This window comes from Vidua macroura, chromosome 3 (assembly GCF_024509145.1).
Source record: "Vidua macroura isolate BioBank_ID:100142 chromosome 3, ASM2450914v1, whole genome shotgun sequence".
Taxonomy (NCBI): domain Eukaryota; kingdom Metazoa; phylum Chordata; class Aves; order Passeriformes; family Viduidae; genus Vidua; species Vidua macroura.
In genome coordinates, this window is record NC_071573.1 from 85,226,942 (window position 1) to 85,250,196 (window position 23,255).

The window sequence follows — 23,255 nt, forward strand, 5'->3', positions numbered from 1 at the left end:
CCAACTGACCAGAGGGACCATTCCATACTGTATAGCATCATACTCAGCAATAAAACTGGGGTTAGTCTAAAATATGCAATTCTGTTGGACACTACTTGAAAGAGGCATGGAATAAACTAAAGAAAATAGCTACAGATCATATTTTCAGCCTGCCTACCCTCAAACAAAATTAGGACAGACCAACAGTTGTTTTTTTCTTAAAGGAGATAGCCACTTAATTTTTCTAAGACTTTATCTGTTTACTAAGATTTTATGTGCTAGTCACATTCCTTTTAATATATGACTATTACATTAAGATATATAGAGTTACATCTGGTGCCACAGAAAACTACTATGGGTATGTTTCAATCCCTAAATGATGTTTAACTGAGGGAGAAGTTAGAACTGGCTAGGATCCTAAATGTTCAGAATATATGCTACCTTTTCAATTATGTACAAAATAACATAACAATAATCAATGTACTACACTAATATGGCAGATAAAGTTTTCCTTTTTTTCTTTAATAAAACCTTTCTAGACAGAATGTGTCATATGGCATATTTCTGTTATCCAGAAAATATGAATCTAACAATTCAAGATATATGACTTTAAAAGAAATTAAACTTGCATTAGTATCAACAACAGACCAAACCTGTGAAAGTCATTGGGAGCTACAAAAGCAGAACTAATAGTGGCCAGTGCAAAAGAAACAGAAGTAATTTTAAGGTCTAAAGTTCTCCCTTTAAGGTTTAAGAGGGGGCTTAAACTCCATGCTAGATGCAAAATTCCCAAATGACATGATGCCTTAAACACCCATCTATTAAGCTAACAGCATAATGTATAGAACTTATGTGGGATCACTTAAATAAGGATTGTATCACAGGCAGCAAAAATGAACTAGCAAGAAACAGCAAAAATGCTGTAACTGCCTCTCTAGTTATATTTTTTTTATTCCTGAGCTCTAACTCTTTATATATCCACCTCTTTCATATTGCTACACTCTGAAAATTTTGGAAAACAGTGTATTTTGTCAATAAATAACATCTAATAAGAATGCCTTCATACATTTCAAAAAAGGGTAGGTAAATCAGATAAGCAATAAGATAGAGGTTTAAAAAGTCAGGTGATTAAGCCCAGGAACAAATTTCCATCCCTTGCATTCATTAGTGAAAATACCTTTCTAAAAGGACATTCTTGCTCAAAGCCAAGTATGGGCTTAATGCCAGAATGACTGGTGACATTACATGGTCTGTGATTCAAACCAGTAACTGTACTGTGCTTTTCTAGATGGTAGAAAACCTATGGATGTCTTAGCACTGGCCATACCATTTTCAGTAATGATGAAGTCTGCAACAAATGCATACTCTTCTCTTGAGGCACTTCATATTCCTGTTCAAGATGGTCAAGACAGAAAGAGGAGGTGCAGGCAAACAGTATGACTTGGAAAGCCTCCAAGTCTTACCTGCACTATTAAATGTCAGAGCAAGCTATATAACAGGAAGAAATTGGCATCAAGATTTCAGATAGCTGTAACTCCAGAATATAGCACACATACATCCTTTATGATGCAAACTTTAAGAGAAAAGGTCTAGAAGTCTAAAATGACACAAAGATTTCTTACATAACAAAGTACTGAAAAGTAAGTTGAAGTTGAAATTTATCTCATAAACTTATCTCATAATAACAATGCTTCTGGGGCAAACCCAACAGGTTCAGGCAAGGGAACAGAGAACTGCACTTATTCCAGAAGACAAGAGAGGTCTGACCTATTCTTCAATTTCATTCTTCATATTAAGAAGAAAGATTGAACAGTGACAAACAGCTACAGCTGTACTGCCATCTAGAAGCATATACACAGACTTTCTACACAGCAAAAGCTAGGAAAATAATCTGTCTGAGCAACTTAGATGCTCTGTGAATGGGAATCAGGGGGGGGAAAACTATCTGATTTGAGGAATTATATATGAAAAATTAAAAAAAAATGGTTTGAAAAGTGGCAGCTGAGGAAGAAATAAGGCAGAACTTATGTCCATAACAAAGTCAAGGAAATAAAGCAACAATGAGATTTGGATAGGAGAATCCTCTAGTGCAGAAATGGCTGTGTAGCACAGAAAAGTCATGCTGGTGTTGGACCAGGATGATCCATTTCAGAAATAATACAGAGTCTCTAGTTTATTTCTGTTGATCCTTCAGGACAAGTTTTGCAGTATGCGCACATAAATTATCCTTCCAATAGGTTTCATGGCTTTAAAATTACATGGCAAAATCTACCACGAAAATTAAAAAGCATACAAAATCACAAGCAGATAAATGTTCTGAAATATAAGGTAAGTAACACCGAAAAATCAATTTGTTGCCAAGATGAGGAACCTGCTATGACTTCTTTGAATAAACAACTTCAAAAATTAATGGCAACATGCATCTAGTAAGGGAGATGGCTCTGAACCCTGCTCTGCCTCACCAGAACCTGCTGTAGCTATTTCAAGCTTGTGTGCATGGATTTCCTTTCCATGGGAGCTGATAGTTCTCTGGACCTCCTCCCAATGATAATTAAGGCATGGCCAAGGCACATAGTCAGATTTGCAAGCTGGGAGATGAGCTTGGATCTCTCAGTACACACAGAGGCATGGTGGCCATCTTGAGATTAACAACTCGCTCCAGAAGGAAGATATAGAAAACTGAACTGGATGATGCAACATTCAGTTCTTTCTCAAAGAGCTTCAGGGGTGATCCACAGAGAAGCTTCTATGTAAAAGGAAACAGCAAGAAAACAAACACAGACCTCTTAAAATTAAAAAAAAAAACCAACCAAACAAAAACAACAACAACCAAAAAACCCAAACCACTGATTTTGGCAGAAAAAAAGTCAGCATTTTCATAATCTGCTAAAGACTTTATTGCAACCTTTTCCATTGATTACATGGAACAGATGTTTGCTTTGTTGCAGACTCATATCGTCAGTGTTGTCCACTTCTTAGTATATGCTCTCCCTCACACTTATGTCTTCTTTTACAAAATATCCTGTAACTCTCCCATCCTCATCTCTAATTCGCCTACTGTCTATTCTTTTTACCTCTTCTAAGTTACAGTGGGCTACTAGTGTAAATCAGTTCAAATTAAGCCAGATCTGCTGACACTTCACTCTTCTGGCTGCTCTTCTTTTGCTCAGTTCTTTTGAGCCCCTGGGTTTCATCTGCCATCAGGTCCCTTGAGCCAGAGGAATCTGTGCATGTAAATATCCCACCACCTTCTACACATGCCCAGATATTGAGCCAGATCCATCCAAATCTCGTGGGAACAAACTCTTTTACAAACCTGTTAGAGACAGTCTAGTTTGTCTGCATAAAGTCCATTGTTTTAAACAAAAAAATATCCACTGCAGCCCAAATCTTGACAGAGGCATAACCAACAAACAGGTAAGATTGATTTGTACTGTCCTGTTTGAGAGAAATATAAATACTGAGACAGAAATAATTTGTAAAATTAACCACTCTTAGCACTTTCTTAAGACATTTCATACTATATTCTAAACACTGCAAAAATAACATATAATTGCTAACACCTAAGTTACATATTTCTTTTTAATCTCTTTTTAACATTATAATGAAAACATACTTGTTTGACATGGGTGTTGGAGTTCAGACCTAGTGGAAAAGTTGCTCTATTTTTACCTAAGCTTTCATCCCTTCAGAAAGTAAAGGAGTTGCAGGAAATACTTTGATTCAAGTTCAATTCACAGTTTGGCTGTGACCCACCCAAGCCTGTATTCAGACCAGAATTTCCCAAGATGAGCAAGACTCAGGAATAAAGGTTAGAAAAGGTTAATCAGTGCTAGTAATATTTATGCAGCATAGTATTTTGATTTTAACATTAAAAGGGTGGGTGAGTTTTTAAATTTTTTTTTCTCTACAAGCTTCATTTGGATTTTGAAGTATTTTCTACTTTCAGATAAAAGGAAAAAAAATAGGACTTTTCTGCATTATGGCTTAGACAGAGATATAACAGACTACAGTTTTCATTTTGTGGGACAGCTTTAGATACCTGTTGTTTGAGCTCACTGATTCTCCAGTGTCAGCACAGGCATAAATTCATAGGAGGTGAGCATTGTATGTCTGCCCCTAAAAGCTCCCCTACAACAGGACTAACTTTCTGACATGGGAATGACATGCAAATAGAACACAGCTCATTCTTCAGAATGTCTCTGCATACAAAAAATAGTTTCTGACCATCACCACCTTTAACTATTCCTAAGCCCACACCTAGGAAACATCCTTCACAGCTGCCAAGGACCATGGCTGCATCACTAGAAGCATGTGCTGTGCAGAACTCAAGAACAGTTTAGGAAAATCTTAAGTCTTTGTCTGAACATTAACTCAATCAAGCACCTTCTGAGCCATGTAAAATATCATTATTACCTCTGTTAAATCCAGTATATTGCATTTCAATAGCAGCGTGAGAAATCATGAGAGAAATTGCTGTCAGATTCTAAAGAGGGGCATCAGATAGAATAGGGATATTTGAGAAACAACCTTTTTGTATGTTAACACTGTTAACTAAAACCTGTACACTGACATGGAATATAATGAAGGAAAACCCAGTATCAACAGTTGTCAAACATTTGTAAAAAATTACATAAATATTTACCTTTTGTGGGAGAGTTAAAATTCTCTTGCTCTTCAATGAATTAAATGCACGGAATGATGGAAACAGAAAAAGAAATCAGCAAATTTAAAGTTAGATAAAGAAATGTGTTACATGTGACAATGGCATGTACAGTAGGCAGTACTCCAGCATATGTAAAAGTAATGTAGAAAATTAAAGTGATAAACAATGACAAATAATAAAGCCTATGACTTTTTCTTTAAAATTAACAGGAACAGTGATGTTACAGAGAACCAGATTGTGGAGTCTTTAAGTATTCTGCTAGAGAAGCATCATCATACCCAAATTTATGAGTGACATAAAAATCTTGTTTTAAATATCACTCTTATTTCTGAACCACACAGCACTATTTAAAACCTCTTCTGCAATAGTAAGTGTTACAAATTTATTTTCTATTAACTGAAATTGATAATACTCAATAACCACCAGAGTATTAAAAATCAATTTTTAAGGAAAACATAAAAGCTTATGAGGCTTGAACTCATTTGTGAAAGTTAGCAGTGCTAACAAAAATACTCTCCAGCATGAGTAAAGACTCCACAAGCTGCCTCAAAATATGCAGTGCCACCTAATAATTTAAAAATAAAACCAGAAATATGGAGACAAAACAAACAACATTGATAGGCTGAAATCTAAAACTGAAAGGACTTTTTCTTCTGCCACTCAATTTTTATACTGATAGATTTGAAAAAATTTTTGACTGAAAAGGTTTGATCTTTTACCATTACCACAACCATACTCTCACTGCAATGGCATTTCAATGATCAACTATACAGCCACAGAACTGTTTTCACTAGCACTTCTTTTTCTTTTGGGATCTTAAATGGGTTAAATATAAAAAGATACTTGCAACTCAATGTATTATTTGACAACACACTGATTTTCTGTAAGAAATTCTGATTCTTATTTTTAAAAGAAAAAATACTGGACATCAAAATACTTTGTTCCCTGCGACATCACCATTGTACAAATATCACACACATGAACTTTATACATGTAATCCCCATTCAGTCCCAGCAGTGTCTTCATGTAGTTTTCCCTCATGCAACAGCAGCAGCACACACACACATGCACTTCACCTTCCATACAAGTGCTGTACAAAGCTTTTTCCAACATGACCTAAGGAACAGCAACACCTAATGCTGGATGCACGTTTGCTTTGCTCGGTGTCACCACGTGAGCCCTACTGCTGCAACCAGATGCTGCTGGAAACACACACAACCACACTGCTCCAGTCAGGTTTACAGATGCTCTTTACATGGAAACAGATTGCCATTATCACAAACTTTACTCTCATTATGTGACTTCTGAAATAGGAAACTACATTGTCCAAGCTATGAAAAAGAAACAATGTTGTGAAGACTCAAATAGAGGCAGATAGAGGGAGTAAGACCTGTTTTGCTCGAATTAGCCCTGAAAGATTGATGGTATACTGCAACCATTGCAGATTCATATTGCTGGTTCATAAATTTCAACAGTGCTATTTTCTTTTGTTATTTACTCGCTAGAGTAATAATATAAACCCTACAATCTGCTGGAATATTCACTTCCTTGATCAATATAATGATCAACCATTATGCAAAAGTGTAGAAACCCACCCTCCAATCTTATTCAAGCAAGAATTCCTGTGATGTTCAATAGCTACAATGACAGATGACGAACTGAGTAAAGATCAGAGATGCATCCTTTATACAGAAGTATAATTTAAAAACCATGCAACTACATCACAAAGTTGTTATAGAAACAGCTAAAAAGCAAAGTCAATGAAGAATCCCCATCCCTCTTAACAATTGCACAGTTCCACTCAAACATGATGCAAATACAAAAACAGTGATGCAAATCTCTTACAACCCAGCACAGAATGACATATTTAGAATACACCATTGTCCTTACCATGGCTTAGAATTTCACTGCTTTAGTCACTGAGCCAAAACATCTTCATAGGGTTATGTCCTTTCATAAAATCATTCATTAATACAAGAAAATTCAAAACCACTTTTTTAGTAGCATAAGTTAGAGAAATTACTATTAAATTGTGATGTCTTGAAAACACACATAGACACACCTATACAGGAATAATTTTCAGTATTGAAACATCTCAGGACTTTTCAACACAACAACATCCCAATCTTGCATTCTAAGAAATACTGCTGACAGGGTTGCAATGGAAAGAAATACAACTATGTCTTCCTTGAATATGACCATAATAAAAATAAAAATAAAAATTCCATTGCCCAAAAACTACAGAAGCCTACCATCTTAACTGCAACCACTTTTTAAAGTCTGCACGCCCTCAAGTTGCTATTATTTAGCTTGTATTGTCTCAAGTGAAAATAACTATGCCTCTCTTCCACTCTAAAGCTACACAAAGTTCCTCTTTTCTTCAGAACAAAATCACCAAGAAGCCTGTTATTTTTTCACATGTTTTCTTGCCAGTGTGAATGATAACACTGTTCAAAGGTTTTAGTCCTTAAACTTGACCTTTTCCGCTACATTTAAAGTATTGATCTCCATTCCTGATCAATAGCGTCCTGATCAGCTCTGTTTCTATAACGGAATACAGATCATTACTTTCATCTTCTCTGTAACAATTACTTCTGTGAGTTTTTGGGGTTTTTTTTTAAGAAATTATGAGTATTATTCAGGACTTTGTAAAACTACCTTGTTTTCTTGTAAGTAGAATTTTTATGATCTGCAGACTGCCAACCAGAGTAGTAACTAAGACAACATCATTTGGTAGAGACAAGGAAACAAGATTTTGTTTAGTTCTAAACTTGACAACAAAATGGAATGTCTGAAACACAACGTCAGCCAAGTCTTGATAGCTAAAGATTAGTACTAAAAATATTACTCTGTTTCTCCACATGAAAACTGCTACCAGTCTCTTGCTCATTAAATTTCATTTGTTCCATAATGAGGACTTTAAAGAGTAATAAAATTACTTCACTGGATTCTTCTGTGTCTTCTGAATGTGCAAGAGAGCAAATAAGAAGCCCATTCTTGATATAAAAATATGCAATTTTTTTGCAGCAATCACTATGCCTTGTGTAACAGACTTAAATGCATACATGTATATATTTAGATTCGTAGATGTATACATTTAGATTAGTATTTGACCCTCATAAAACAACAGGATTCTTATGGAATGTAAAGAAGTACTTTACTATAAAAATGATACTTTATGGCATATCATGCAGGTTTTCCTCGAAACACATAACTTCAAGATGACCATCAAAATATAGGAAGAAAATGCATTTTGAAGTATTTCCAATACATTTGGATATATTGCACTAGATTTTGACATCACCTGTATCTATAGTGACTGTGAATTTATACCATTAAGGACACACTCCAGTTCCCAAGCACAGTTAATGTAAATCTTTTACAGAACTCAATATGTTTTGGGTTCATACTACATTAAGTTCAGATCACTTCTGGTCACTACATTTGACCCTGGTACTCATTTGACAGGGATTATCGAGGTGGTGCTGTAAATCAGAGCAAGTACTGTGGTCTTAAGGCCTTAGTGAATTTAATTTTTAACAGTACTATTAATTTAGACATACCAGCATATGTACTTCAACAGATACTGACACGTACTATAAAATTTTTTAAACACATACTATAAAATGTATGCAATTTAGTACTCCTCTGCAAATATGTTCTGAGCCTGAGCAGAGCATTAAACATGGGTAAAGCAAGAAGAGTTCCCTTTCAAAAGCAAGGTCAGTCATGCAGATGAAACCAAAGCACTGTGTAGAGAAGGAAATCTCTTTAACCCCTGGCTCCATGTGCTGTAAAACAGCCCCAGCGACGGGCGGCACGATGTGTAACAACAAACCAACCACGGCGCATCTCACCTGCACATTTTATGTGGAAGGCGCAAGCACATTCGGCACAAGTGTAAACAGGAGTTCACTGAAACAGCATTACTTTACAAGTGTTCACGGTAAGAACAGCGTTATAAACCTAGAGTATCTTTGGCCTTCTGCTCAACTTTCATTTTTTCTTCCCTCTTCTGTACACGTCCCATTTCTACTCATTTTCACGGTAAGTTCTACATTCATTTCCAACGCCTTCAACAAAACATAAACTGGTATTTTACTCTCACACACCAGTTACCAACACCAGAAAAAAGATGATATATGAATATGTAAATAAAGCCAAATTAAAATTAAATTAAAAGCTAATTCATCATTATATATTGTACCAAGTTCTGTAATTGAAGTAGAAATATGGAAGAAAGTTGAAATTAATTACTTATTACATTTCCCTATAAAGCTCCCAACTTGCTAATATGCAGAAGTAGAAACTCTGAATGTAGTTTGTAACTAAATTCAGACAGTACTAGAGTCACTACAAAACAAGAGAACCAGAATAGAATGTTTAAAGTTAATAAAAGCCACTTATATCAGTATATTAGTCATTCAAAATAAACACATTTATCAAACAAGAGTACATTTTATATGTGCTAATTGAGGGGTTTGTACGCCATCACAGCTCAAAGCCTTAACATTAATGCAAACTGATTGCAGATTAATGCAAGCCATCATACAAGAAAACCTAATTGGTAATCTATTATGATAAGGTGGTCATGGTCAGCAACTTTATCTGTTCAAGAATGTGATCTGCTAACAGTTCTGCAATGCACTACAATATTTCATCATTACAAGCATTTCTTTAATTTCCACAAAGAAAACCTTGTAGTATGTGGCAATCTCAGTTGTTGCTTGTAGTCAATGAGACAACAGGATTTTTTAAACACAGAAGAAAACATGAATGTACAAGTATCATCCATTGTACCACTTCATTTTACCATAACAGCTCTTTCTCTGTGTGTAGTATGTTGCAAGAAAATGAAACAGCAATGTACATCCTTATTTGATCTTAGTATGTAAGAAACATCCTCCATAATCATCAGGTCTGCATTGTCTTTTTCAGAAAAAAGCAGCACACTCTTTGCCTGATCAGTTCATTCTTAAGCAAGAAAGTGACCTGTGCTCTCACATTTCCCATGATAATGGTAATTGTTCTCTTTATTCACTGAACTATGAACTCCAGAAGAAAACCAGATCTGTGACATTTATTATTAATCTGTGTTAATAATGCACAACAATAAATAAAAACCACAAAATAAGAAATAAGTAAGATTGTCAAAATCCTTGCCCCTGTTTTTTTGGGTTTTTTTTGGTTGTTTTTTTTTTTTTGCTGATAACATACCAGACATGTTGGAAACTACCATGACTCTAGAAGAAAATTTAAACATGAAAGGGTACTAGAAAAGTAAGACAATTAAACCACATGTAATAAACCACCAGTCAAACTTCACTGGATTTCCCAAACTACAGAGACGCTTTCATTCTCTTCTATTTCTTTACTGGTAGAATCATAGCATTGGACATCTAGTTATGCAAGAAGACTTAAAGTAAAGAAAGGTAAGGAATCAAAGAGTTTGAGCTATCACAAGCTCATTATTTGATACCTTGCTCTATACTGCCACTTCTTACTGGAACTTGTGGTAGCTGTCTTCCCCTACGACTGCTGAAGGAGGTGTCTGCAGGAGGAGACTGCGTGGGACTTCCTTGCTGATGTGTTCTGCAAATGAAATTGAGATAAAAGCAAAATAAGGCAAATGAAGAGACATTTTATATTCTGATTTTTAAACACTAATTAAGTTGCAGGTACTGAAGATGGGTTTGAAAATGTTTGCATTTGGTCTATACCATATGCACATACTCAGGTCTAGATACCTAGTCAACTTAAAAGGTCTTACATTTAATTTCTCTAACTACCTTCAGCTATAGAAAAATTATTTCCTTTTGGTTTTTTGTTTGTTTAATTTATTTATTTATTTGTGGGTTTGTTCTGGTTTGTGCTTTTTGACATTTTGTTTTGTTTTTTTTTTTAAGGAAGTAATATTGAAAAACCAGTGAATGAAAAGCAGTTTTCTAAGGACCACTTATGGTTATTACTCAGAATTTATATACATTCTCCTGCATTGGTAAAAGGGCAATATAAAATGCCACTTTTATGTTTTATTAAATTTAGTATTCCCTTTATGCTGATGCAATAATTGCACAAGAACACTGGACAGCAAGTATGTATTTCCAAAGGACAGCATGTGTTTTTTCCTCAGAACACAAAGAAGGAAAAAGACCTTCAACCTTTGTATTGGGATGGGGGAAGGGAGGGTGTGTGTGCAAAATGTGCACAAGACTTTGCTACTATCTAAGTAAATATCCTAAATCACTATGGCTGAATTCCAGCCAGCACTGTTTCAGAACATTCTGGCTACTTGAAGTCTTATTCACAGATATGAGTGTAGCACATCAAATACCTTTGGAACCCTAACATTTCAAATAAGTATGGGCACCTATAATAACTATAGGGAAAAGGTTTAAGAAAGTAAAAGAAAGGTGAGAAGAAGCAGATGGCTGAGGACAGCTTACTATGAAATGCCCTTGCCAGATACAGTAATGTCACACTCACTATAGTGCATAAGCACTGTTTATCCAGCTGCAAAGAGATCATTGTAATTTAAAGCAGCACATTTGTACAAGTTCAAAAAGCTGTTGGCTTTCACTAGGTAGATCAACTGACTTCCTCTTAGCCTGTAAGATCAGAGTTTGCTGTGGAAACACAGCAAACACAAGGTAACAGCACATGCAACAAAAGGACTAGCACAGAGGAGGCTATGAATACCTGGGTTTACCACAAAAGCATTTCTGTTTCTAAAACATACCTTTTCTTTTTATTAAAAATATTAACTGCATTTCAGTTAGTGACCTAAAAAAAAGGACAATATGGAAGCACACCTGTGATTCCCTTAGTTCCCTTTACAGTTTGAAATAGAAAATCTATTTAAGCACCTGTAAGTACTAAAATAGAAACATAGTTCTAAAGGAACTCTAATGAAAGTATAACATATTATGCAGTAAAATGATTGATTATGTCAGTATAATAGAGCATAATTATTGCTAGTTCCATAACTCCATACACTACAAGATAACCTGAAGCATTTCAAGTTTGTAGAGTGCCAAAATATTCTAACTGTGCCTTTTTACTCTTGTTTGGCTTTCCAACAGGGCAGTCTTTTGTGAATGGAACTACTGTATCAGAAATTATATCAGAAATTTCAATTCTTGTGCCATCGTTTCATTGTGGGGCGATGTGTTGGGGTTGGTTTTTGTTTGTTTGTTTGTTTTGGGGGTTTTTGTTTGGTTTTTGGGGGTTTTTGTTTGTTTGTTTTTGTTTGGTTTGTTTGTTTGTTTTTTTAAATTTTTGCTGACTTATGAAATCTCCCTTCAAACACCCAGCACAACTTCCCCACAAGACACAGTCAAGGTATCCAAGGAACTATCTGGTTCATATGACTATCATACACTAAGAAGTAATCCTAAAAAAGCCCCTATATATGAAATAACACAAGGATGCCTATCAAAGATAACAAACAGGTTTGGATTCAAAATAATTTCATAAGTAACAGTCCCTGTGGAAGACCAGCCACAATGCAAAAAAACCCAATTCTGTTGCTTGAGCTTGTATTCTCTCTCTTAAATCCTAACATTTCTTCACCTAACTCCTGGCTTTCCCTAGTGATAACCATAATATTCTCACACATACTAAATTTCCTGATTCTGAAAGATGCTTACAATAACAAAGATGACCTGAGTTCTAAAAATTTCTGTTTCTCCATGCTGACTACAAAAGTAATCCATGCCAGCTATTGCACATAATCAGGTTTTAAGCATCTATCAGATGTCTAAACATCGTAACATCCATAAGGTAAATATGGACCTTACTCTGTGCCAGAAAGTTCTTGTTTGCTTTTACTATGCAAAAAAAAAAAAAAAAAAAAAATATATATATATCCATATCCAGGAATTTAGCTGAGAGCCCAGTGAAACACGGGAAGTCTGTCCTGCGATTACAGAACTGGACAGGACTTAACCTGCAACCCAGAAACTTATCTCCTTCTCCTGTAATACTCTTTTTACAGACATGCCCCCTTTCCAAGAAAAAGATAGAGGATCTGCTTAACTCAAATGAAGACAAATCAGGCTTAAGGTTTGCATTAGCTGGGGTATTACAATGAGATTAATATGCCTCTTGGGGTGCAAATAAAAAGAGAGACAAAAGGCAATTGAAGAATAACTAGCATGGCACTAAGGAATTGCTGCCCTAGGAGAAAATCTGCTGCTTGCAGGAAGAAGCCTGCAAATGGCTGAATAGAAGATTGAGACAAAAAGGAACATGGAACAAGTATGGAAGACAAAAGCTAGGGGGAAGATGAGAGAGAAGTGAGATAAGAAGAAGAGAGAGAAAAGGAATTTGGGAAAAAAATGCTACCTGGTGAGCAATGAGACTGCAAAGGGCATGTACATGTGTATCTCCTGGTTCTGCACAGAGGAAGGAGACACTGCAAGCAGCAAATGTATTAATTCAGCTGGCAGTGGCCTACAGGGGAATGCCACAGGTTCCAGCTCTGCCAGTACACAAGAAAACTCACATTCCTTTCACTTCAGACTGCCTCAGACACGCCCGAGTAGCATGCTGCTACCTAAGAAATTATAAAGAAAAACTCAGAATAAGAGAGGGTCACCAATCCAGCTCACCCCTGGAATGGTGTCCTATGCCAAATATAGAAAATACAGATCAAGACTGTATGCATCCTAAAATATGACAGTAATTCATATTTATTACATATATTTAGTAATTTCATCCCAACCCTGGTAATTCTAGGGTTAGGGTTGAAAGAAAACATTTTAGAATTGGGATGGACAAATTTTTGTTCATTCATACAAGAACAGAAAATTATTTTTGCGTAATCAATTTTACTCCTTCAGAACAGTTTACTGAATCCTATCTAGAAGGTTTATCTCATTGAATTAGGAAAACTTCTAGGCTTTAAAAACTATCTTCAAAAGGCTGTCTTTCTCTCTTTTATATATATTTCCTAAGCTATCACACTACACGGAAAAATTAATCTTACATAGCATGTTGAAATGCCTTACAGAGAAGCTGACAGCATGCTAACAGGCTATTCTAATAATCTGCTTAACTAATAGTAGACAGGATTTGCAAATAGCAAAATAAAGCCCAATTGTAAGAGAAAAATGAATATTTGAAGAAGAAATAGTCTCAAGTTATATTTGACAGGAAAATTCATTGCCTGTCCTATTATCAAAACTTTCTGGCATTAGTGGAATATTGCATCTATGATGGATGAACCAAACTACAGAATTCAGACTTACTGAAACATTTTTGTCTCACATCTAATGCTAGTGAATCACTTTATGGAAACAGAAGCCTACAACAGGAGATTTAAAAGGAAGCAGTACAATTTGTGTTTCCCTATGTTCTTGTTCCCTGGGTTTATTGCTGAATCACAAAAAGACAAACCTCTTGGACATCAGTTACTTTTCAGAAGTCAGAAAAAACAGTGGTAAAAATAAAAGGATTTAGTAATCTCCATGGCACAAAAGTCCCTGATGCAATCATATCAAGGATTTCAGTCATCATTTAAGTAATCTCTCTGACTCAAATTGAAAAAGCACCTGGGTTGTTGTGACAACAGAGTCATCTGACTCAAGGAAAATGTAGCCATTGCTTTTGGATCAGGAACAATTATCTGGGACTAGAAGCAGTAAAACTAAAAAAAAGTGCTTAAGTTTTGCTACATAATGTGCATTTTCACTGAAAATAGAGATGTCTGTGTTGTTCATGGAAGTTTTAAAGCTCTCACAATGTGAACAGATGTATATTCCACCTCTGTGAATCAAAATACCATAAATCAATTTCTGGCAAAGGCAGGATCTCCTCCCTCCTCACTGGGAGTTTAAATATGCAGGGTTTAAAATGCATACAATATACAGGGTTTAAAACTTAACTAGATGTACTTATTATTCAGTATATATCTTTATTTTTTCTACATTTATATCTTTATTGTTTCTGTCTTTCTATTATATTTTATTAATATATTTCTATTAATATTTTCTATTCCACTTTTTCTAGATCTTTATTTTTTCTATTTTTTCTATTTTTCTATTTTTTCTACTTTTCTTAGGATTTTGAACATGTAACCCCATACTACTGTAACATCAAAGTATAGAAGATATAATGACAATACAAATTCAGAAAAATTCAATTAATAAAGTTCCAGTCTTTATATTAATTTTATGAAATTATCGATTTAAATGTGTAACTTAAATTTGTTATATATTAAAGTGAAATTCATTTGATCAGAGACATTTTGAGTTATTTATCTGTTATAGCTGTCTATCTTTTTATATAATCCATCGCGGTTTTTCATCCTCAAAGTTAATGTAAATGAGGATTTTTTTGGAAAAAGAATCAATGTTAAAGTGCAGAAAAGCACTATCTAGTCTTTGTCATTGAGCTTATCTGCAATGACGGAGAATGCCAGAAACATTCCACATGTCTGCAACAAAGTGTCAATAATCCAGATACAAAATATATAATACTGTAAATTATGGCAAGGAAGCTTTTTGTCACAGATGTTCTAAGAAAGTTGTATTAGAGGGATATCCAAAAATCTGGAATTGGACTGATAATAAGAGATGCATACACATCAAACAACACTCCTACCTTTCTGTTTCAGCTGCAGGGCCTTTCCTAGCTTGTTTTTGGCTGCTATATCTTTCCACTTTTCTGGACTGCCTGTGAAATGACATGTCAGAAAAGAAATAAACAAAGAAGAAAAAGAATACAGAAATATGAAGATTATTTATTCATGTATTATAAAGGTAATAAAAGAAACGATTGACAGATGAGAAAGTGACAACTATCATCATAAACAGGCTGGTGAAGTCTAGGTTTAAGAGACATTGCATTAATTAGGTTTGATTGAGGCTCATGGTGTGCAGCTTGTGAGGTACCAAACCAGGGAAGAAAACATTAATCCTGACTGAGCCAGCAACTAGCTTCCACTTCACAGCCTGCATTTGACTAGAAACAATGACTCCTCATAGCCCTAAAAGGCCTCTCTTAACAGCATGAGAAACAAGTTCAGAGTAGACAGCAGGAAGAAAAAACTTGCAGAAAGAACCAGAAAGTACTACTTGAAGGTTTAAATAGATCTAAAAATTGCTTTTAAATCTGAATTTCAAATCAAAACCAATACTGCATGATATCAGATTTAAAAAAGGCTGTCACTATATTAATAAAAAATTGTTTTTTCAAAAATATAATTCTATTACCTTTTAAAGTTTTTAGAAACAGATTAAACCAACTCTATTTTCTTCCTAGTCAATATAAGTAAGTTGGAAATTATTTAACTCCTTCACAAAGCTTTTGCAGAATTCATCTGACATTTAGGTAATGAAGCACTAGTTACCTCAGACAATCTAAGCACTCACTTTGATATTAAATAAGAACAAAGAAGAGTAATAGGAGTCTATACATATAAGAACCAAGGCAAAGCCACATTTCACCATTATTACCCAGGACTATAAATATAATATGTAAATCTCTGCAAGTCTTGTGTTCCAAAATTTTCTGTATTATCCATGGTAATGTTAGTATTTGCAAAATTAAATTTACCACTTTAAAACTCAGAAAATCATCAATATGTATTATTTTTAAGAAGAAAAAGTGTATACAGTGTTTCAGGAGTGGTAAAACCAGGGAGTGATGATTAGTCAATCATAGACCAAAATGCTGACAAACGTTAATTACATGCAAGATCTTGCAATGTTACAGTCAATGTCATATATTAGGCTATATAAATTACTGTGGGCAAAACAGAGAGACAAAAATAATATGGTATGGTATGTTTTCCTTTTAAACCTTTGTGGTTATAAAGAGTAATCCAGTGCCTGAAATGGAAGAGACCTAAACAACTGTGACACCAAACTATGCCCAAAGAACGTAATTATAGTGGTTTTTCATTATTTTTACCCACTGCAATATTTGATGAGCATTTTCTTGTGATGCAGTAGATTCCACAAGAAAGAAAACACTGCAGCAAAAGACAAAATACTTTCTGCATGAGCAGATGTCATTACCTGATGCTTTCAGAATTTAAAAAAATGTATTTTCTCACAAAAAATAGTATGTCAGATTAAAAACAGAAATCCCTTTTGCCCTCAATCTATTTTTTTTTCTTGTATATTCTCATTGTTTTTCGATTTTTTTCTTTACCAGGACAAATACAAAGTGGATACAGAGGAAAATACACATATTAAATGCTGCAGCTTTACTTAAAACCGACAGTTAGCAAAGTTCTAAAAGTTATGGCTATATCCACTGTGTCCAGCAGCATTCCAATTATGTCACCCTCTTAATTTTCTGTTTAGTTGGTTCTGTTTGGGGCTTATTTTTCTCTTACTCCTTATGTTGCTTGCCAAGATTGTGACATTGCATACAATGGAGAAAGAGAGCTCATAGTGAGTGGTTTCAGTCAGATGGAAAAGCCAAGAGCAGGATGTGCTTTGCTGTGACAATACACAGCACTAATGAGCTGAGTACACTTATTTCTCTGCTCTCAGGGCTGTCCTTGAGAGCAGCACATACCAGAAATTATTTAAAATCAGTTTCTCTTTTGTTTCCTCCCTATGGCTAAGATGATGCTGTATACATTTCCAATTAACCCAACATGCTCCGATTTACTCCCTAAATGTACTTCATAGGAGAAAAAAAAAATATTATCCATGAATGATACATGCACCTATGTACTTGTACATAAAACCAGGGGAAAAAAAACCCAGAAAATGTGTGAAATATGCAGAGCACATGAAGAATATACGATAAGCAATACCTCATTTACTTTGATCTATGATTTGAGTAAATAAGGATACCTCTGTGCTGCTCCAGGTTTAGCACTTAGGTGGTCTACACTGTCCTGTTTTGGAATGCAAGACTCCAGCGTCCTTGTTCTTCACAATATTTGGAAACATGGATGTGAATTTGGATGAAATGAGCAGAAACAGAGAGATGGTCACATGCAGTGAAGGTGGAGACATGCAGTCAAATATATAAACAAAAAGCATTCAGTCACTATCTATTGAAAAAAGCTGTATTTCTCATTTTCCTATTCCAAACGCTATAAAATTTGAGATGTAAGATCAACAGTCTAAAATGTAATGAAGTATAGAATGAAAGCCTCTTAAGTATTTTTAAAAACCACTATGCTCTACATGCTGAATGGCAGCACTGTTATTTAATAGGTGTTATTATCCTTCTTGAGAATATATAAACATATAAAAAACCTCTTTGCTTAAGAAGATGCATATTTTGTCATTATATTGTGAAATTGTGAAAATGCAAGTAAATTTCCTAATTTCATGCATTTTGATGAAACTTTCATGTTCTATTGCCACACAGTCTGCTACAGTAACAATTTTCAGTTATTCAAGAGCAAAGTAGAATAACTGACCCAGATTTTTTAAAAATAAAAAGTATATAGGAATAATTCTGAATTTCTATGGGATTTTAATTTCTGCTGAAGCCACAGAATTTGTTCACAGCTTTCAATCTGCCAAAAATATTATCATCTTGTTTATTATTAATTTTTAACAAAATCTATTATAAGATCCATGTATGAAACTTTTTTTTTTCAAATATCAAATTTGAACTTTAATGAGAAAACTCAGCAAAATTTGTGGTCCACTAATAACCTAAGTTTTGTAATATATTTGCATCTATACCCATTAGGGTCAGGAATAGCTAAAATTTCTCTCTAAGATCATAAATCTTCCAACTGTCACACCAAATCATTGAACAATATCATATTTAGGTAAGCACTACATATTGTTTTATATACAGACAAGCTATTTACAGTTCATGTTCCAAAGTTCTATGTGCCTCAGTGTATCTACCAGATCTGTGTTAACAAATCTACACACAGAAATTTGACAGTATTCCTACTGAAATTAAAAATTACTACTTCTGAAATGAAAACATAATATTGTTATACAATTCAGCGTCCAGTATTTTTAAATGATTTATTACTGTCTTGTAGAGGAGCCCTCAGTGGTTTGCAGTGATATGTAGCCTTGAAGCCACCAGGAATGTCATGTTCAATACTTCCTGAGTTTTACTGAAGTTTTCTTAATTAAAGGCTGGATCTGCACGGTACCTGCAAGTACCAGGAGGGCACTTGCTCTGCAGCTGGCTTCAGGTGACTCTGGGACAAGCATTCTTACACATGACTGACAAAAACTATTTTTCTTAAATGAATATATATGAGAATTCCTTTTTTTAAGGCTTATTTTATCCAGACTTGGTTATATGCTGATATTGTATGCGAATTTTTCCAAATGAACAGTCTGAAAAAAAAATTTCACCTACCATTAAATGCTCAGCTTTCATTCACCTTGTTTTTATCATCACTTACAATTTCACAGATCTTCAGATACCCATCTGTCTACACTGTAGACAATAGACATTTAAACTTCCTAATTTCTAATAGAAAAACCAAAAAACTTTAAAGGAGTTATGCTATCCAATTCAACAGAAAAACTATCCTTTAAAATATCTCCCAGAAATGCATGATACTAAGCAAACATTTGCAAATTTTTAACACTGAAATAATACATAACTCGTGTCTTCATTTAATCATTGTATCAAAGGGTCACTTCTTCCTGATATGGCAAGTGAGCAAATTCCATAAGAACAATCTTGCCAAAACTTTTATCACAACTTATGTTAATAACAATTAGAAATAAATACAATGTTGCAAAAAATTAATTTATCAAAATCAGAAATAATGTATAAGTCATAGATTTAAGAAATGTATTCAGAAATAGGTCTTGATTCCACTCTATATGCAAATTGGACCCATTTGTAATATAAATCTGTACTGTACTCAAATGAAGAGTAAGAGGAAGTCTGTCAAAGTCAATTAATCTGTGAAATATAATTCAAAAACTGTGATAAGCAGTTAGTTTGTTATCCCTGTTGATCCATCAGTCATTCCCCAACAGCCACTACTTCAATTGTCAAACTGACACAAGTATATCTTAAAAAAAACTTTAATTATTGAACTGAGTAGTTCTGGCCCACTGCAATAACTATGTGGATTAATCAAATGTAAGCTTACAGAGTAGAGAACAAAGGTAAAGCACCTTTGATTTCCTCACTGGTGCTCTCTCTACAGATATGCAAAAAACTCAGTGTTCTCAGAACTTCTCTTAATGTCGGAGAAAATCCTGGAACTTACAGGCTGCAAACACTCATCAGCATTGAGGTTAGCTTAAATTCCTTCTGTGTTCATCAGTGCCTGACTGGATTTGGTGACCAGATTGCATGCAAGACTTACAAACACAAGAAGGCACTGATTTCACATAGAAAATTAGACTCCTGTTTATCCATCTCAAAAAACCTTCTCATTAAAGATTCCGTATCCTACAGATGTTTCACTGTGAAATGTTTGCTTGTGGGCATTAGAGGATTTCAGCCTTTCTCCACAAAATTTTAGCTGATGTAAAAAGGTTTACTATTTGGCATTGAGAATGGCAGTACTTAGATGAAAACCTTATTTCACTGATTTTTTCAAGTCTGATACTCTGAAGTCAAAGGCAATCTTTCCATTGACTCAAAAAATGAGAACCAAAATTACTTAAAAATGCCTAAAAGATATAAAGTACATTTCTAAACTCTTAATAGCTGTCCCATCAAAGGGATGTATTGGCAAAATTTCTAGAAATGCAGTATCTGTAAGGGAGGACAGCTTTGAAATGATGTTTCACTACTTTAATTTTGTAATTTATAATGCTGTTTAAGTCAAATTTAAAAAAGCAAATGCTACACACACACAGTTACACTCTTCCCACCTGATATGAGTGGAATATTTCCAGTATCAAGCAAACAAGATAAATCACAGTACAAATATCAGTATTTTTGGGTAGACTTTAGCAGGTCAGGACTGGCACCACTGGTATTTCAGTCTTACAGTTTTAAATGTAACTTCATAAGTTCATGTACAAATTATTTACATTAATCTGCATTTACATTAATTTGTGTCCTGTCACTTCCTGCAACACAAAATACTGTAAGAAAAATTTTGAAATTGCACTTAAATATAAATTACAATGTCTGCTTAAAATAAGGCCAGATTTATCTGGAAATAAAATAACAAAGAAAAGATTACTGCTGCCAAAGCAATGGGATACCAAAACTCATGTGATTAGAAAGCTCGTGAGAAGTAAAAAACAAAGGTGCTTCTATTAATCATAGGTGATATTCAGCATAAAAATTAATTTAGAGGCCTGATGTTCTTAATTAAAACCTACCTTATTAGGAAACCTGCTCCATGGAGGCCATCCTGATTTGGACAGAATTTACAGACAGTGCCAATTTTTACATACATCAACTAGAAAGTGTTAATGAGACCTCCAACATATCAGCCTGTGGGGTTTTTTCCCATTAGGAACAGTTTGTTGAAAAAAAGGAAAATCAAAAGCAATGAAAACAAACATATACACAAGAATATGCTCCAGGACAAGTATTTATCACATTATAAAGCACCACAGTAAAAGCAGCAGCACCATTTACAGAAGCAGGTAAAAACAGACTAAAGAACATTAACACAGATGATGTGCTGTTGTATCAGACATCATATTTTGTGTCTTGTGACTATTCAGACAAACAGAAAATTTGAAAAGATGTTCATCCTTCTGTGCTTTATAACAGTTCAACGAAATGCAGAGATGATATCTAAACTGCTGTTTTATTTTGGGCTTCTGGAGGTTGTAAGTCTCCATCTAAATGCACACTTCTAAATTTCAGTGTACTCCTCTGAGACTGCAAGATGCAGTAAGCCATTTTTCAACTGGGAGGAGTTGACTAGTACCTGTCATCCTCCGGAGATGCATGCTGGATATGAATCCTGGGACTAGTAGGTCGTCTCCTCTCTAGGGAGGGGGACCATCTACCCCTGTTTGCCCGTTCAATAAAACAGGAAAAAAATACAGTATTTAGTTTGTGGTAAAATTAAATATATGGGATTTGGGACTGGAAAAATACCCCAAAAAGTAATGAAAGTGTGTAATTTAATTATTTTTTTCTAACAGCTTTCTAATACCCAAATATACTTTACTTAAGGCTGCTTAATGCAGAAACATCACATCTGAAATGAAGAGGAGGTGTGCCCAAAGATGCAGAATTTAGATCAATATAAATCTTCTATATGCTATACCATTAAGTTTTCAAATAGTCTCAAATGCTAGACTACCTAAAAGCTTGTCATTTGTGTAGGAAGCTGCAATTCCAAACTAGAAAAGACTTTTAAAGACCACATGATCGTCATTATCTTGGTATTTTGCTAATCCCATCTCTCCTAGCTATTTACATGGAAAAACGTAATCTCAGTAAAAATATAGGACTATTAATTATGATAAAAGTTCTAGGGCATAAAGCCACCCTTTTCTGGAATGCAGTGAAAGAATACAGGTAAATTATTTAAATAAAACTAAGCTACACACATTTGTGTACAAGTGCTGGGATCATTTTTTATCATTTGAAAATGTGCACTGAAAGTGTGTGCAGCCAGCATCCTCTTCTGTTCATTTCTCTTTATCCCTGCAGTACATACCAGTACATTATGTTACACAACCACAGTCAACAAAAAGGACCTGAATTGAGAATGAAAACTGGTGCATTATGAGATTTTGTTTCTTGAAAAAGCAAATTCAATTCAGAATTACATATACTATATTATAGACTGATGCTTATATTTTTTGGGATGTCATGTGTTTGTAATGCAATAAGTGTATGAATAACAATCTACAATACCAAAACAATAGCAAAACGTTTGCATAAACTCAGCACAAGTATCTAATATTTCCCTTTCTGAGGCATTCTTCCAGTCCATATAATAAGGAAAAGGGTTTGATTTATGGAACATGCAAATAACAAAGGTTTCAGGGACATGAGCATTATTTGAACAGTTAGGTAAATCTTTCAGATGTTTTAAGAGCAAATAGGTTGTTAGTTTCTTTTTCTCTCCAAAGCAAGAGTTAAAGAAAATGTTAATGCATCAGTGCATTCAGTCAAAGCCCTTAATATGCTGATATCCACTACAGATATTAAAGAGCATTTGATAGAATTAACTAGGTAATTCAGTAGGAATTTTCAGAACATGCTCCCTTTCATTGAATGCTGAATGACTGTGAGCCACAGTACGACACCAACACGTAACTTCCTATTTCTTTACATGGTTGGAAAGAACCAGAAAGACAGCATGGCACAGACCTAATGTAAACAGTTATTTCACTGCACATTCTTTTAAATGCACAATGCTTTTAAATGGAAATGGGGGTATTCGACATAACTGTTAAGGGCATGCAATATAAAAATCAACATGAAATCAGGACAAGCTTTAATTGGATCAGCCTCCCTGGTATCTGTTTATGATTAGGTAACAGGTAACTGCTGAGCTTTTTCTCTTGTTCAGATAGTAGTGGCCAGCTGATGGCAAACATCCTGGTTTGATTCCCACTCCAGTGAAGCACCTCAGAACAAATCTAACACAGCTGTGGGGCTGCAGGTTTCCTGGCCCTTGTACATGACCTAATCCCTGGGCTGTGCTCCTCAGTTTTATTTGCTCAGACCTCCACTAAGTGATGTCTCAGGCCAAAAGCATACCAGAAAT

General features: G+C 34.7%; 1 protein-coding gene across 3 annotated transcripts in view; it reads right to left on the bottom strand.

The window, feature by feature from the left end:
- RIMS1 (regulating synaptic membrane exocytosis 1) overlaps window positions 1-23,255 on the bottom strand; it is a 160,091-nt gene that overhangs the window by 70,427 nt on the left and 66,409 nt on the right. The window contains exons 20-24 of one of the 3 annotated variants that reach the window (XM_053972461.1): window positions 21,456-21,539; window positions 17,461-17,538; window positions 15,251-15,322; window positions 10,125-10,237; window positions 4,625-4,654 (exon numbers count right to left, since the gene is read on the bottom strand). In XM_053972461.1, coding sequence (XP_053828436.1) covers window positions 4,625-4,654; window positions 10,125-10,237; window positions 15,251-15,322; window positions 17,461-17,538; window positions 21,456-21,539 — 377 coding nt within the window. Of the gene's footprint in view, window positions 1-4,624; window positions 4,655-10,124; window positions 10,490-15,250; window positions 15,323-17,460; window positions 17,539-21,455; window positions 21,540-23,255 lie in introns of those variants that run through there. The other 2 variants (XM_053972462.1, XM_053972463.1) reach the window with 2 other exon arrangements.